We start from the raw sequence: 18,558 nt of genomic DNA, 5'->3' as shown, positions 1-18,558 counted from the left end.
CCCACATATTGATTTCAGTGCTAATATAACCTGTGGATATGCCATAAATGTCTGAGATGGAAATAACCAAACTTTAGCAAAATGTTCCAGTATTGCCCATAACAGCCAACTAGCTTTCTTTTGATCCAGAGCAAAATGTATATTTAAAGAGATCTAATTAATTACTGTGGGTGAAATTGACACTTTTTGGTTTGAAGATTTTTTTTAGTAATAGGGCCCTTAAGTTTTTCATTTAACAGCAACAGAAATTTAGATAAGAGAGATGGGAGAAGGCAGGGAAGAGGGGTTATCACATGACCATAGCGAGCTCTACATTGGCTATAAAATGACTGATTATAGTTGCGTTGTACTGTCCATGGTTACACAAGGAAGCTCTAACAGGAAAATGCTATACAGCAGGTCTAGGCAACCTTGGATATACAGAAATCTACTAAAATAATATGGATGGTTGTGAATATCTTCCACAATAAAAATAATCTTTTTTTCAAGAAACTCACCCATCTATAGCTCAAACTGTACTAATAAAATGTAGAGACACTTTTTTTTCCGTTCATTACTCCATTCCCCCATTATAGCCGATATTAAATTTCACTTCCTGTGTGAAAATAAATGCATAAAGTAGCATTAGGACACTCCCAGATGCCTCTTGCCGAAAGGGCTTTTCCTTAAACCACCCAGTTACTGTCCAATAAGTGAAGACGCTGTCACAGTATCTTCTCCAAGCAAGATATCGAGATCTGCCTGGGCAAAGAAGGTCTGACACTGTGCATGCTGAAGGGTAGGGACGTAGCTGGGGGGGGGGCAGATGGGACATGTGCCCCGGGCGCAACTAGGTGGTATGGAAGGGGGGGCACCGCAGAGCAGCTGTTCGCTGCTGATAGGCGCCCTGTATGTCGGACACCTGCAGCAGCTTTAGGAAGAGCCAGGAAATCACGCAGTAGCGTTCTGACTGGGGTCTGTGACGGCCAGGGAGTGGACCAGTCCAGTTACCTGACCTCACGTCAGTGACATGAGGTCAGATGACTGGACTGGTCCACTCCTGTGCTGCACCCTTCCAGCATGTAGGGGGCGCCACTGGACACACACGGAGTAAATAAGAGCTGAGGAGCAGAGGAGGAAGCTCCGCCCACAGCACGTCCTGACCTGTGATCCTGTCAGCAAGGATACATAGTGAATGTCTTTGTGTATACAGTGTGTGTCTCTGCATGTATACAGTGTGTGTCTCTGTGTGTATACAGTATGTGTCTCTGTGTTTGTATGTGTATATGTTACAGTGTGTGTGTGTGTGTGTATATGTCTCTGCATGTGTTTATATAGTTTACATCTACTACATTATCTGTACTCATAGAGTTATCACTGTGTGTTATCTGTGGTGTTACATAGGACTGCAGGTAATATCTATTACATTATATTTACTCCGTTATTACTGTGTGTTATCAGCGGTGTTACATAGGATTGCAGGTAACATCTACTACATTATCTGTACTCAGAGAGTTATCACTGTGTTATCTGTGGTGTTACATAGGACTGCAGGCAATATCTATTCCATTATATTTACTCAGTTATTACTGTGTGTTATCAGCGGTGTTACATAAAAACTGCAGGTAACATTTACTACATTATCTGTACTCAGAGAGTTATCACTGTGTTATCTGTGGTGTTACATAGGACTGCAGGCATTATCTATTACATTATATGTACTCAGTTATCACTGTGTTATCAGCGGTGTTACATAGGACTGCAGGTAACATCTACTACATTATCTGTACTCAGAGAGTTATCACTGTGTTATCTGTGGTGTAACATAGGACTGCAGGCAATATCTACTACATTATATGTACTCCGTTATTACTATGTGTTATGTGTGGTGTTACATAGGGCTGCACATGAAATCTACTACATTATCTGTACTGGGTATATATGGGTCTGTTTGTGAATGTGTCTTTTTGCTTGTATATATGTGCCTTTTATGTATTTGTATATGTTCCTGTCTGTGTATTTATCTGCCGGTGTGTGTGTGTATATGTGCCTGTACGTCTATATATTTACCTGTACGTATATATTCCAGATGTGCGTATGTATATTTGCCTGTATATCTAAATATCTGTCTTTATGTATTTACAGTATATATGTTCCAGTATGTGTGTGTCTATATATGTGGTTCATTTTTGGTTTGTGTAGGGGGCGGCAATAGAGAGTCCCGCACAGGGCGCCATCCAACCTAAGGCCGGCCCTGGCTGTCACCGACCCTAGTCAGAAGGAACTCCGCCGCTGCCTGCGCCGCATGACCTCCTCTGCTCCTCCGGTAAGTCACGCCAGGCAGAACGGAGAGTGGTAGTGGTAGGCTACAAGGGGGGAGTGTGCCGCTATTTACAAGGGGTGGAGTGTGCCGCTATCTACAAGGGGCGAAGCGGGCTGTGTGTGGCGCTATCTACAAGGGGGGATGTGTGTGGCGCTATCTACAAGAGAGGGGCTGTGTGTGGCACTATCTACAAGGGGGGATGTGTGTGGCACTATCTAAAAGAGAGGGGCTGTGTGTGGCACTATCTACAAGGGGGCTGTGTGTGGCGCTATCTACAAGGGGGATGTGTGTGGCACTATCTACAAGTGGGGCTGTGTGTGCCGCTATCTACAAGAGAGGGGCTGTGTGTGGCACTATCTACAAGTGGGGATGTTTGTGGCACTATCTACAAGAGAGGGGCTGTGTGTGGTGCTATCTACAAGGGGGCTGTGTGTGGCGCTATCTACAAGGGGGTATGTGTGTGGCGCTATCTACAAGGGGGATGTGTGTGGCACTATTTACAAGGGGGGATGTGTGTGGCACTATACAAGGGGGCTGTGTATGGTGCTATCTACAAGAGAGGGGCTGTGTGTGGCGCTATCTACAAGGGGGCTGTGTATGGTGCTATCTACAAGAGAGGGGCTGTGTGTGGCGCTATCTACAAGGGGGCTGTGTGTGGCGCTATCTACAAGAGGGCTGTGTGTGGCGCTATCTACAAGGGGGGATATGTGTGGAACTATCTATGAGAGGGGCTGTGTGTGCCACTATCTACAAGGGTGGCTGTGTGGCGCTATCTACAAGGGGGGCTGTGTGGCGCTATCTACAACAGGGGGGCTGTGTGGCGGTTACTACGAGGGGGGGCTGTGTGTGGCCTCTTTAATTTATTTTCTTTGAATTTATTTTTATGTTAACTCCCTTATATAACTATATCACTTGTAAAATGTAGAAATGCTTTTATGCTCAAGTTACATTAAAAAAAAAGTTGTGGAAAAAAATGACACCTCATTGATTGGTAGAGAAAGCAAACATGGCAAGGGGGAAGGAGATGTCAGGAAATAAGTTGGGGGGGGGGGGGGTCGCCAATCTGAATCATTGCCCTGGGTGCAGGAGAACCTAGCTACGCCTCTGCTGAAGGGACAGTGTCAGCTTGATGTAGGGAGATGCCCCTTTAGTAAGGGGTGCCTGGGTTTGCCCTTTTGCCGCTTACTGCATTAAAGGCTATGTACACCTTTGAAGGCTTTTTTTTTTGTTTTTTTGTTTTTTAGTAATAAATAGATCAATCAGTGTGTTTAGTGTAACTTCTTAATTAGTTTTTGTTAAAAAATTCGTTTTACTTTTTTTGGATACAGCTGTTCTGTATTCTCTATGAAGAGCAGCTGTATCTAGCACTAAATCCTGCTACCATCAGGTCCGCGGAACTGACGGGTACAGTGACAGCGGGTCCTGCGTGTTTCTGACACGCAGTATCCACCTGTAATCTATCACATCTAAGTTCATAACTTAGATGTGATCAATTACAGGTGGATCCTGCGTATCAGAGACATGCAGGACCTGCTGTCACTGAACCATCAGGTCCGCGGCACTTACAGATTCAGTGAATAGCGAATGACACAGCTGCTGTGTATAGAGAATACATAACAGCTGTATCTCAAAAAGTAAAACAAATGTTTAATAAAAACTAATTAGGAAGTTACACTAAACACACTGAGTGATCCATTTATTAAAATAATAATAATAATAATAATAATAACAATGCCTCTCGAAGGTGTGCATAGCCTATTATTTGCAAGAAGGGTGCCAATTTTAATGGCAGGTATAAAGGCAACCACAACAGAGAAATGCAGGGGGAAAAGCTTTAGTGGCACCTATGCAAAAACAGTTATGGGTTCAATAAGAGCCATGAGAGGACCTGACAGGTCGTCTGCTGGCACCTAATACTAGATGTCAAAGGGCAGATGTTTGTGACATCTGCTCATCAGCTCCATGGAAAAGTGAGAAAGCAGAAGACAAGGAACAGATCAGGTTTAAGCTTTCTTTAAGAAAAGCAAAAAGTGAGCAAACATTGTGTACTGCCAGCTCTGACATGACAAAAAATAGTTCCCCTCTCAAGTGAGCAATGTGTACATTTAACCAGAAATTGATAATTAAACAGAACGTAATAAAACCCAAGACGCAGAATATTTTGTCGCTAATCACCAAAGCATTATTTATCAAGAAATAAATGAATAATAATAAAAAAGTCATCTAAAAGAAGTCATGACTCCTTGAATATAGAGCTGCATAGTATTTTTTAGAGCTGTCCTTGTAAAAGAGTTTTCTTTTGTCTACCTTCCTGTAGAAGCTAATCTGTAAATAAGTGAATCATGTGGAGAATAACAATGCACAGAAATCAAAGGGCAAACTCAGACTGAGCAGTGTGCAGAATTGGGAAAGAGATTGCTATAAATCCATTCAGTGGAGCACATGCGACCTCGCTGAGGTTTCTCACTCTCTTATCTCAGCTATTGTTTGGTGAGTCACATCAGTGAAATCTCCTTCACACTTAATACAATTTGCAGCTTAGGTTCTCATTAATTTGCAGCTATGTCTCAGACTTTCCGTGTATCTACTTCCACTTGCCCTATAAAGATTACCTTTTTTATAAATCTTTCCTAACACTTTCAAATATATTTTTTATTTCGCCTTTCCATTAAAAGAAGCTTCACAAATAGTAACAATCCATAATATATGGAAAATACAGCTGCCATTTGTCAACTTTGTAAAGCTCTCACATCTGCCTTACATTTTAGAGTGTGTTCGCATAACAATTTACAGTTTAAGAATGAATCTACATAAAATGTTTATTAACTTGGTTTAATAAACTGGATTACTTATTTTGCATGGGTCCTGAAATATAACCTGTATTATAATCCAGAAATGCATTTACAGTTCTGCAAGCTTCAGAGCTAATATAAACCAGTATTCCTTGCTGGTTTTGCTGGATCACCAAAAAAACGAACCAAGGCTGGGAAATGCCATCAAACAATAGAAGAATCACCACTTAGGCTTCGTTCACATCTGCATTGGGACTCCGTTGTTTCCGTTTGTCACCGTTGTTTAAGTGTTCTGCAGGTTTGACAGAATGAATAGCGCAGTCGACTACGGTATTGATTCCGTCAAAACGACAGAACCCTTAAACAACGGTGACCGATGCAAACGGAAACCTTTGGTTTCAGTTTGGATTCCGTGACGGAAAGGTCCAACGGAACCCATGAACGGAGTACCGACGCAGATGTGAATGAAGCCTTACCTGTTAAATCCCCTGCTGCTTCAGTGCCGGTCCTTTCCGCTAGTCTCTGCTTACTGTGATGCAGGGATGACATCACAACGAAACACATGACCTCTGCAGCCACCGCTGAGGCTCAGTAGACAGAGAATGGCGGGGAGCACCGGAGTGGCATCGCTGGAGCGGAAGGGGATTTAATATGCAAGTTATGCATCTTTTATTATTTGATGGCATTTCCCCTCCTTGGTCCATTTTTGGTGATCCAGGACAACCCCCTTAAGTGTTGCATTTACACAAGGTAGTGTAAAGTAATCTGATTTAACAAAAACTAAATGTCCCACTGCATTTTAGTGCTCTGCTAAACTTTTAGGGATGTGTCAACAAGCTAGTGGACTGTTTTCAGTGGCAACCAGCAAAATTGTGAATGCAGCTCTGAACTATCCTACAAGCTGTAATTCTGGACCAGTGGAAGATAAGAAAGGGAATGTATTAATGTACAAAGTTACACTAGTAAATTATATCTATATATAAACTGTAAAACGGTGTTCAAAGCAACAATGCATGAGGTTTTGTATTCGTACTGTAAACAATATAAATACTAGAGATGGCGATTAAATAATGTTGATGAAAATTATTGAAAGTGTTTTTCTAATATCTTTTACTAGGAATTGATGCTTTGTTTCTTTCCATATAGGCACCCATCTTCCAGCCACCTATGACTGTTACTGTAAATATATTTTTGCCCTCCCAGAAAGGAGAAAATACTTCTTGGCCTTACAATTCCCGCATTTCCGGGATTGGAAGAATTTAGGCGCCAATAAATTTTTACTGGTGGAATTAGGGTATAATTGGACTAGCGTGTCTGAACTTTTAGAGGCTGGGCTTCTGTTGTCTATAAAAATTAGGAATAGGGACTTTTTATGAAAATCAACAGAAAGTCTGGAATGCTATTAAGGCCATGGAAAAGATAAAACATTTTATGGAAACTACCCCACTATGGGACAATAAGAATATTAGTGAGTTTGACAGACTTCCAGACTCTTTATTTTGGAAAAATACGATATCACTAGGATATCACATCTATTAGATAATGCTCAATTAAAGAGTTTCACAGAATTACAGAGACTATATAAGGTCCCTGTTCAAGGGTTCTCTAGGTATCTTCAAATTAAACACGCCTTTTTGGCTATAAATTATAACTCAAGGTTTACACTTACACCGTTTTTGTCTTTAGAATTTTTAAAAACTAAGAAAGGACTCTTGTCCTCACTATATAAATTATTTTACTCTTTGAATAAAGGAAAAAATAATAAAAAAAATCAAAAGAAAAATGGTATAAGGATAAATGGTATAAGGATCTTGAGACTGCGATTGTGCAGTATGGGGTTGTTATTACCATTCTAGAGATCTGTGGGGGTCCCAGTGGTGGGGTCCGCAGTGATCATGCGTTTATCATCTATCTTGTGGATAGGTGATAAATGTTAATTGTGGGAAAAGCCCTTTAACTTTGCGTATTGTGAACTTAGATTAATTCTGGTACAGTTTTTAGGAACTAAGCTTGGTTCTGATACATTATTTATGTACTGAGGTTAGTTCTGGTACCATATTTATTTCCTGAGCTTCATTCTAGTGCTGTATTTATCTACTGAGCTTGGTTCTGGTGTTGTGAATAGGTACTGAGCTTGGTTCTGTTGTATTTATGTACTGAGTTTGGTTCTAGTGCTGTATTTATGTACTGAGCTTTGTTCTGGTGTTGTAAATATGTACTGAACTTGGTTCTGGTGCTGTATGTATGTACTGAGCTTCGTTCTGTTGTTGTATTTATGTACTGAGCTTGGTTCTACTGCTGTATTTATGTTCTGAGCTTGTTTCTGGTACTGTATTTATGTAATGAGCTTAGTTCTAGTGCTGTATTTATGTACTGAGCTTTGTTCTGGACCTGTATTTATGTACTGAGCTTTGTTCTGGTGCTGTATTTATGTACTGAGCTTGGTTCTAGTGCTGTATTTATGTGCTGAGCTTGGTTTTGGTAACATATTTATGTACTGAGCTTTGTTCTGGTGCTATATTTATTTGCTGGGCTTTGTTGTGGTGCTGTATTTATGTACTGAGCTTTGTTCTGGATCTGTGTTTATGTACTGACCCTTGTTCTGTTGCTGCATATATATACTGGGCTTTGTTCTGGTGCTGTATTTACGTACTGAGCTTTGTTCTGGTTCTGTATTTATGTACTGAGTTTTTACATGGGCCAATGATTGGGCAAACGAGTGTTCATATGAACGCTTGTTCCCGATCATTGCCCTGTGTAAACAGGGCAACGTTCAGCCAATGAATGAGCAAACGCTTATTCATCGGCTGATTGCATCGTTTATGCTGCAAGAAATATTATCGTTGTCGACAGCACATTTCCCTGTTTAAACAGGGAGATGTGCTGCCGACATGATGGAAATGTATGGGGACAAACTATACATATTGGCCAGTGTAAAAGGACAACTACTGTATCAGCGGAATGCAGGCTGCTGTTTATGGAACTAAAATGCTCCTACAGTTATACCTAATTTACACAGAGTTTTTTTACAGGCAGATTTTGAATTGCTAACTTTTTTTACGCTTTTTTTCGCCCACGGCAGTGAATCAAGTGCAAAAATTCACAGGCAAAACCCGCTGCAAAAAAACCACTCAAAATGAGCACCGCACGTTTTTTCTGCCTTCCATTGATTTCAATTGGAGGTCAGAGGCGGAAACCTCTCAAAGAAAGAGCATGCCGCTTTTTTTTCCGCAAATGTTCAAAAGCCGCCCAGGAAAAAAAGCGCCTCTGCCTCCCAATAAAATCAATGGAGTAGGGGGTGATTTTGGAAGTTTCTTTGGCACGATTTCGATGTGTTTTCCGCATCAAAATCAGCGCCAGAAAGCTCAGTATGAACTGTCCCTTAAGGATTTCAGGAATAATACGAAATAGAAATATACGAAATATTACGAAATAATAAAAATATTACGAAATTGATTTTATAGAAATTCTAAACATGCTTCTATTAGTAGATTTGATCTGTTCAGTAAAGGTCATTTTACACTGGGCAAGTATCGGGCAGACAAGCATTCATAGAACGCTCGTTGCTGATAATTGCCCTTTGTAAACAGGGCAGCGATCATCAGATGAACAAGTAAACTCTCGTTCATCTGCTGATCATATCATTTTAAAAAACTGAAATATAATTGATGTCGGCAGCACACTTCCCTTCCGACATGACAATAATGTATGGGGATGAGCGATCAGAGTAACGACCGATCGTCCCCATCCATAGCTCCTTGTGACAGGAGCAAACGAGCGCTGATCAACGAGCTGTTTCGTTGATCGGCGCTCGTTGCACCAGGCAAAGTTGGCTGTTGTAATAGGAACCTTAATGGAGGTGTCTAATACTATAGAGACGGCAACTGCAGAAATGATAAATCTGAGTCTGGCTACACAGACAATTTGGCATTGTGTTAGATAGATGTTACTGAAATTAAGCATGTCTGATAATAAAATATACCTACAATATCCTAATATTTAAAGGAGCGCGGTCTCATGCACCACCCCTTAGACCCTGCACTAGGCACAACACAAAGAATTTTTATTTTTTTAGAAGTCTTCTTTTAATAAAAAGTAGAACAATTTTACCGGTGAAATATGTAAAGTTTATGAAGGTATGAATTTACCACTGCAGTCTAGGAGATTGTCCACTTAGCAGGTTCTGGAAGAAATAGTGTAATGCCTGTACATTGAAAAGCTGTGGTGAAGCAGTGGCTGCCCGGGCAGCAGCTGCAGCCTCTCCTATCCATCTTTTAACAACATGTTGGTGGGGTATAAATAGTAGTGGCAAGTAGTCAAATTCCAGCTGTCATGTTTGGTCACTACGGGCAACACCACTGTTTTTTTTCTGCACTAGCTTTTTTACATGACCTTCTCTGAGATTTGCGATTATGCCTTGTTCACCAGTCTGGAGAAAGTTTTGTGTTCTGTGTACAACTCAGAAAACAAATCCAGAATATTACATCTAGGGGTTACTGTACTAATAAGGAGGGCTGGACAACTATCAATGTTACTTATTTTATAGCATTAGTCAACTACGGTTATTATTTCTATTCTTCTTTGTAAATAAGGTAAACAAGCTATGATAAATGTATTAAAATACGTCCGCCATCAGTGTGTTTAAATAAGCCTATTGTCACATAATGTCGCAATGGAAAAAAAAACTGCATTACTAAAAGTGTTTTTCTAATATTCTTCACTAGGAATTGATGCTTTGTTTCTTTCCATATTAGCACCCATCTTCTGGCCCCTATGATTGTTACTGTAAGTAGATTTTTGCCCTCCCAGATTGGAGAAAGTACTTCTTGGCCTCACAATTCCAGCATTTCCGGGATTGGAAGAATTTAGGCGCCAATAAATTTTTGCTGGTAACATTAGGGGATATTTGGACTAGCGTGTCTGAACTTTTGAAGGCTGGGGTTCTGTTGTCTATTAAATTAGGACTAGGGCCTATTTATGAAAATCGGCAGAGAGACTGGAATGCTGTTAAGGTGATGGAAAAGATAAAAACTTTTATGGAAACTACCCCGCTATGGGCAGTAAGAATATTAGTGAGTTTGACAGACTTCCAGACTCTTTACTTTGGAAAAATACCATATCACTAGGATATCACATCTATTAGATAATGCACAATTAAAGAGTTTCACGGAATTACAGAGACTATATAAGGTCCCTGTTCACGGGTTCTCTAGGTATCTTCAAATTAAACACGCCTTTTCGGCTATAAATTATAAGTCAAGGTTTAGATTTACACCATTTTTGTGTAACGCTGTGTACGGGGATTCCACTTCAGGAGTTGCCCCTGATGTCACTGTCCATATATGGACAGAGACACCAAACGCTCCGTCCAGGAGCGGAATCCCCGGCCACACAGGGATTCTGCTCCTTCAGGGAGCTACAGTGGTGCTAGTAGATAGCAGAGCAGGAAGATACCTCCCTGCTCTGCTATAGTGGCGTAACTACCGTCACTACCTACTAGTGGCCCCATCAGCCATGAGGGGCCCGTCCCGACGGGCAGCACGGGCGCCCTCATGCCTGGTGTCGCCGCTAGCAGCCACTATGGATGCTACATCGGTAGCGACGCCACTGAGTGAAGAAGCGCCCGGGCAGAAAGGCGGCTGCTGAGTCAATGGGCCCAGGCGCTTCTAAAACAAGCAGGGGAAGGGAGCCGGCGCAGGGCCCCCTTCCAACTGCTGGAGTGATGTGCCCTGTGCAATGGCACAGGTCGCACACCCCTAAGGTCGGCCCTCACTGGGAATCAGTTTATAAACACATTGGGAAAATATAATTAAATCACTCACATAGTTTTGCTTGCTTTATGGTGAATCATAGACTTTATTATACTCCGAAGCTTCTATAGGTGATGGGGCTAAGTAACAAATTGACAAAGATACTTAATACATCAAACATACTTAATTGACTTGTTATGGCGCTACCCCAAACTCCATAGTTATTGGAATGGGGTTGCAGAAACTATTGCTAAGATGATCCAAAAGGAAGTACCATTGGACCTCGTTCTATTTCTTTTTGGAATAGCTGATTTAATAAAAGATTGTGGCTGTAGAGAACTAATTAGGAAGATTTTGTTCCTGGTTATTATTCAAGAGTGGACTTCAAAGAATTCGCCATGTGACTCTGAATGGCACCATAGAGTGAATAGGGTCATGCTATTTGAAAGAACTTATTACTTAACACTAAGTAATGCAGAAGGAGATAAACTCTTCTATGGGCATTGGGACAGCTGGATTGCTATATTAGAACAGAAAAAGCTTTTAGATCTGGTTTAAGGAGAAGATTTTGGTATAAAGGCAAAGAATGTTATGTTGTTTTTTTTGTCTCTCTCCACCCTCCCCCTTGGGGATATTTAGGGTTTTGTGGGCTTATTGGGACGGTTGTTTTTCTTCTATAAAAGTCTCTGCAGTGGTTAGCAATATCAACAAGGGTTAGAAACTGGCAGTGGTACGAGGGTGATGAAGCTCTTACCAGGTGACCGATAATTATAAACTGGGCTAAGTCAATGAATACGTTTATGGCGGATGGCCGGGCTATATTATTTTCCTAGGCATTAGCTGTGCGTAAGGTGGGGCTTAGTGTCCGGCGAGAATTAAGTAAGTGGCTAGACTACAGGTGCCGATACGGTCGGCTTGATATGTATAGGTTTCGTGAACTGAGTAATTCTGCCGTATTAACTGGTGGGACCAGATAGTTTATATATGCTGTACCGGCTGGAAGGGCTCTTATTGTTGCTGTATGTTAGCTTGTCTGTTTAGATGGAGACTTTTGTCGCTTTTTTGTGTTTTTCCTTTTATGATGAAGCATTTTAAATGAAGGAATTCAATTTAAAAAATAATAATAAAGAGTCATTGTTTAAAAAAAAAAAAAAGATATATCTTTGACTGCCACTTTGGGGTCAAATCTATATATATATCTATGTACAGCTCATATTAGGTCAATAGGACCCATATACAGTTGTGTATACATGTTAACCCCTAAGGGCAGTAGTGGGTTCCCTTGTTGTGTGAAGTCTTTGTGGATTGTGGGTTTAAAAATGTAATAAAGCCATCAACATTACAGTAGTATGTACGGCAGGAAGACCATAGAGAGCACAGTTGCTGCTGCTGCATTCTTAAATCTACACTAAGAAATCTCCACAAAAGTATCCTTTAGAAAAGGTGGGTCAACTATTACAGAGATATCTTTCACAGACATTTGAAACTATCTCAGTTGCCCCCAGTGGGATACGCATTAAAAGGACATGATAACAATTTGTCCCATGACAACAATTTGGATATTGAAGGTGGCAAGGTGATCAGCTGTTCGCCGCCAGTTTGGCCTTGGAAACCAATCATCTATGATCTCCGGTGGGCCATGGATTTTCCCTGCAGTGACTGCTGCAGGTCAAATGTGGTATCACATCTAACCATTCAAATAAATGGGCATCCATGTAATAAATGTCTGTCCTGAAGGCGCCAGAGCAAGAGCCGCTGTTTGCAGCAGCTCTCTGTTGGGGCTAATAGAGTGGTTCTAAAGTGGGTAAGCTACCACTATGATGTTCATATTCCCTTAATAGGGTATACAGAAATGAGTGGTCTTCATGTGATAACTCTTTTAATATTCCATTTTATGATTTATCTCTGTGTCCTATATTGTAGTCACTAAAGCTTATTTTTACAGTGCCTAGAGGGGGTCATCATCCAGCTTTTCGCAGAACCGTAGTAGAATACCATATTGTAGAATTAGTAGTCTGACAGTCCTGGCATTCTATTCACAAACTAGGAATACTCAGCTGAATGCTGCTTTGGCTATTAGGTCCCTCTCAAATAGGAAAACGCTTCAATACATGAAATTGTTAATCAAATTTAGACGATGGAACAAAAAATAGATGTTATTATCATCAGCATTACCATAAGCAACGGTGCATCTATGGTTGGAATAGCTAGTTAAATGCACAATTAGCTTTATAGTCTTATATAAATGGAGAATGCTAGTATACTGTGGTCATACACATCTATTATATTCCTGCACTGACCACTGAGGGATAAAATCAGAAGGTGAATTGCTTTTTAGACTCTGAAAGCACTGTGTAAATCACACATATGATGCCAGCAGACGTACCAGTGGAAAAGTCTTTGATTAAGAGTCACATTTCTTTAGGGTTTATTTATACCTAACCTAAGTTTAAAGACAAGTCTATGACAATGATACACTGATCTTACCGGAATAGCAGGGCTCTTTTGATACTACAGTTAAATCTTTCTGTTGCTTGCAGGCGGATCTCCTCAGGAAGCATTCATTTTGATAAGTGTCTCCATTTGATCCACACACTGGCACATAGTTAGTGTGGCACTGCAAAATAAAGTGGCGTTTATTAAACTGGCAATAGTAAATTAACATCTATAATATGGTATCTTGCTGCATAGAGAACAATGGTTCGTACATTTCCTGAGACTATTTACAGCTATTACCTTTTGCTGGAAGCTTAGGAGTCCTTTTTTTGCAGTGGGTAAGGCACATATAAGTAAAAAAAAAATGTAGGAAATTTTAATATTCACATTTTTATCCTCCTCACTTATTAAGATTTCTGAACGACAGACAAGATTCTTAAGATATCATAAAAATATTATCCACCTACAAATATCTAATAATAGTGGATAGGTGTCATTATAAAGCTTGTTTCAGACGAGCGTCATATAAAACTATTTTATTAGGGGGAAAAAAACTGACAATTTTCCATCTGATTTGAATCAGTATTGTCTGATTGCGTTTTGTTTGTCAGTTATTTATGTCCGTATAACATAATTTTATCATTTCATCAGTTTTTCACGTCCGTTCCTACTTTTTTGGCAGCATCTCCTAGCAACCCATCTGTGAAAAATGGACTGCACTCGGATAGCGTCCAATTTTTTCATTGATCCGTTGACTTGAATGGGCGAGTCTAGCGCGAGAATTGGACCAAGTTAGTGCATGCTGCAAGTTACTCTGCACAGAATAACATTCCATGCGGAAAATCAGACATGTGAATTGGCCCATTGACTTAAATGTGTCAGTGTTCAGTCTGTGTGCTGTTCATTCTACATTTGTACAGCACACAAACGTGAAAAACATATAAATCATGCTATACGGACATAAAAAAATTATAAACAGAACACAATCAGACACAATGCTGATTTAAATCGGATGGACAATCATCCGCACAGCACATGAAAGTGAACAGTGCCTGTCTGAATAGGGCCTAACACTGCCAAGCCTCCTCCATTCAGTACCAATTGGCCTTGGGCTGCAGATCTGAGATGCAAGGGGACTTGCTGCCTGACAACAATATGTAAAGGCCATAGTTGTTAGGCAGTCTATCCCTAGCAACCAGTCTGCCTTACATGATTCTGCTGCTGTTGGTGGCAGAGTGGGAAATGCAAATTGGCAGTAACTCCTCCTGTTTTCCCTGGGGTGACCTGTTTTTAAGCCCTTCCTGAACATGCACAATTTACGTGTTTTGAACCTCTTGGTTTGCTTACAGGGACATTCCCATATTGCTATGATCAGTGGGGGTCAGGCCTTTGGGACCCCATTAATCCCAACATTGAAGGGGCCACAGTGCTGATTAAGCCTACGTCTCCCCATTGTGCAGGGAACTGCATCTAATATACGTAATGGGGAGTTGTTGGGTGGGAATCTGTCTATAGAGATTGTATTGTATGGGTACATGTTTATATGTGGTGTATGTATATATGGTGTGTGTATATATGGTGTTTGCATATATATATATATATATATATATATATATATATGATGTTTATTTCTTTTGTCAGCACTGTATAGTGATATTATGCGTTTTATGGTAATATTATTTATGTAATGTAGGGTGGTATGATTTATAGATTGTATGGCAGTATTATCCAGAGAGTTGTGGTCAATGATTCCTACTCTGAATGGTCCCCGGTTATATAAGTGGTGTACCCCAGGGTTCAGTGCTGGGACCACTATTATTCAACTTATTTATTAATGATATAGAGGATGGGATTAATAGCACTATTTCTATTTTTGCAGATGACACCAAGCTATGTAATATAGTTCAGTCTATGGAAGATGTTCATGAATTGCAAGCGGATTTAAACAAACTAAGTGTTTGGGCGTCCACTTGGCAGATGAAGTTTAATGGGGATAAATGTAAAGTTATGCACCTGGGTACGAACAACCTGCATGCATCATATGTCCTAGGGGGAGCTACACTGGGGGAGTCACTTGTTGAGAAGGATCTGGGTGTACTTGTAAATCATAAAATAAATAACAGCATGCAATGTCAATCAGCCGCTTCAAAGGCCAGCAAGTTATTGTCGTGTATTAAAAGAGGCATGGACTGGCGGGACAGGGATGTAATATTACCACTTTACAAAGCATTAGTGAGGCCTCATCTAGAATATGCAGTTCAGTTCTGGGCTCCAGTTCATAGAAATGATGCCCTGGAGTTAGAAAAAAATACAAAGAAGAGGAACGAGGCTAATAAGGGGCATGGAGAATCTAAGTTATGAGGAAAGATTAAAAGCATTAAACCTATTTAGCCTTGAAAAGAGACGACTAAGGGGGGACATGATTAACTTATATAAATATATGAACAGCACATACAAAAAATATGGTGAAATCCTGTTCCATGTAAACCCCCCTCAAAAAACAAGGGGGCACACTCTCCGTCTGGAAAAAGAAAGGTTCAACCTGTAGAGACGACAAGCATTCTTTACTGTGAGAACGGTGAATTTATGGAATAGCCTACCGCAGGAGCTGGTCACAGCATGGACAGTAGATGGCTTTAAAAAATAATTTTTTTACTTCCCCTTTCCCATCCCTTGGTTGAACTTGATGGATATGTGCCTTTTTTCAACCGTACAAACTATTGTAGCAGTGCAGCTACTGGACAGTGCAGAAACTCTGGTTTTAAGCAACCAGGGAGCATGTACAGCAGAGAGGGTTTTTTCTGCTATTGCTTGGGTGTAAAGCCTGGAATAGGGCCTGGTTTGCTGGAGTGTGAAGAAGGGCGGGCTTCCACTCTATACAGACAGTCCATGTCTTGGGCTGTCTGATGAGCCTAGTTAGGCTTCACCTGAGACGGCTCTTTAATTCAGGTGTGTGCTGTTCACACAGGGCTCTCAGTCTGGGGAAGACAGGCATGCTAGCCTGTGTGAGTCACCACCGTGTGAGGTAAAGCTGTGAAGGTTTTGAGGTGCTGGGCACAAGGCTCAGTGTCACATAGTGAGGGACACTGAATGTGTTAGTTAGAGGCTGGACGGCCTAGGGTTTATTTTGTATGTTTATTGTTGTACCACTGATTGCTGTTGTGAAGACAATAAAGCTAGCTGCGGCTGGTTTAAACCTTTTACTCAAGGAGTTGGAGTGAACTTTCTATGTGTGCCAACCATCTCACCTGGGAGATGGCGATCCCATGAGCTAAGTGGTCCCCAGGTTTTCACACTATGTAACTATGTTATGTATAGTGGTATTATGTATGCTCTGTATGGCAGTATTATGGCTCTGTATACATTATTTGGCAATTGTGTGTCACTGTTATTTCAGCACTGTACAGTAGCATAATTTGTCAATCCCCATCTCAGCTGGTGTTATTATTAAACTTTTGCAATTTTTTTTTCTTTTTTTTTTTAAATTGCAAACTATAGTTAAAACACTTAGTGCAAGAGATGGCCAACCTACCCTAGATACTGGAACCTGCACCTTCTCCAATTGCCACTCCATAGATTACAGTTTATATTCCCTCCCACGCAATACATATATTAGGATTGGCTATATTCTCTTACACTTCAATCCTCTCTTGCTTACGTACTGTAACATCCTATGGTTGGGTCATAACTTGATCTTTGCATGCTAGAAATTACTCATCCTCAAACATTCTCTTGCCCCATCAGTCCTTCAGTATTATATTTATGTAAATCACACATTTATTTGGAAAATATATGCTTCAAGTATATCTCTGCAAATTCTTTTCATCTCTATATATCTAGATGCATGTTACCTTGAGCTCTGTAAAAACCCCCAAAACAATGACTAATCACATGCTTAAAAACACTGCCCAACCCGAAGGTTCACATTACAGCTGAAATGTTTGACATTTTCCACTCCTGCTACTCTTTATCATTCCAAACCCATAACCAACTAGTCTTCTATTAAGCACAACCAGAAGCCTAGCTAAGGGTTTAGCACAAGGGGGTTAAACACATCTGAGTGGGCCCCTCACAATATAATGACCCCCTTAGTGTCCCCCACACAAAATAATGCCCCTACAGCGGCACCCACACAGTATAATGCTCCTTAAGCTGCCCCCACACATAATAATGCTCCCATAGATGCCCCCACACAGTATAATGACCCTTTAGTGCCCTCCACACAGTATAATGCCCCATAGCTGACCCCATACAGTATAATAACCCCTTAGTGCCCCCCACACAGTATAATGCACCATAGCTACCCACACACAGTATAATGCCCATATAGTGCCTCCCCACACAATCTAATGCCCTTAAAGTGCTCCCCCACATAGAATAATGCCCCCATAGCTGCCCCACACACAGTATAATGATTCCTTAGTGCCCCCACACAGTATAATGCCCGGCAACAGTATAATGGCTCTTTAGCTGCCCCCATACAATATATTGCCCCACAGCTGTCTCCATACAGTATAATGCTCCCTTAGCTGCCCAGACACAGTATAATTCCCCTATAGCTGCCCCCATACAGTATAATGCTCCCTTAGCTGCCCTCAACAGTATAATGCTCCCTAAGCTGCCCCCATAGAGTATATTGCCCCTTAGCTGTGAGTACGCAGATACAGTTGAAACCGGGACAAGCAACCACCCTCCTGCCACCCCTACCCCGATATCTACGCCTCTGAGCAGAACGCCTACTCCAGCTCTGCAACTCACCAACTCAAACTTCTTTCAAGTCTCTTTCTTTGTCAGGCCGGGGATAAGCGTAAATCTGCAGACTAACTAGCAGTGGTTGAACTCTTTGCCTAGTAACAAAGCCCAGGGCCTGACTGTTTAACAAAGAAATTCTACAACACCTTTGTAGTGGCAGAGACAGGCAATTTAAGAATATCAATACTCTAACTTCAAAATAAACATGTTCAAATCAGAGGCACTCATTGTATCGTTACCTCAACACACGAAAAAAAAATGTTATGGCCCCTTATTGGCATCAAGTAACAGATTCCCAACGATAAATCCCATACAACTTAAATTTTGCCCTGTTCAAATCCAAGCTGGACAGATGGCTCCGTACACGCACTTACCCATAGTGGGTAATGTGTGGGCAGAAACACAATGGGACAGAGCGGCTGTCAAAGTGATCAATTAGTCTTTATGTCAGCCTCATTTTACAGGTGGCACACCAATAATTTGAAAATAGAGATCGCAGCACACGTTGAGAAAGACCCACACTTGG

General features: G+C 41.0%; 1 protein-coding gene across 1 annotated transcript in view; it reads right to left on the bottom strand.

Annotated features, from left to right (window-relative positions):
- TMEFF1 (transmembrane protein with EGF like and two follistatin like domains 1) overlaps nucleotides 1–18,558 on the bottom strand; it is a 217,185-nt gene that overhangs the window by 91,755 nt on the left and 106,872 nt on the right. Inside the window, exon 3 of the mRNA XM_075826790.1 lies at nucleotides 13,332–13,461. Coding sequence (XP_075682905.1) covers nucleotides 13,332–13,461 — 130 coding nt within the window. The remainder of the gene's footprint in view (nucleotides 1–13,331; nucleotides 13,462–18,558) is intronic.

The sequence above is a fragment of the Rhinoderma darwinii genome, chromosome 5 (assembly GCF_050947455.1).
Source record: "Rhinoderma darwinii isolate aRhiDar2 chromosome 5, aRhiDar2.hap1, whole genome shotgun sequence".
In the NCBI taxonomy this organism is placed as follows: domain Eukaryota; kingdom Metazoa; phylum Chordata; class Amphibia; order Anura; family Rhinodermatidae; genus Rhinoderma; species Rhinoderma darwinii.
The sequence above is the reverse complement of the archived record's forward strand: the minus strand, read 5'-3'. Positions and strand labels throughout refer to the sequence as shown.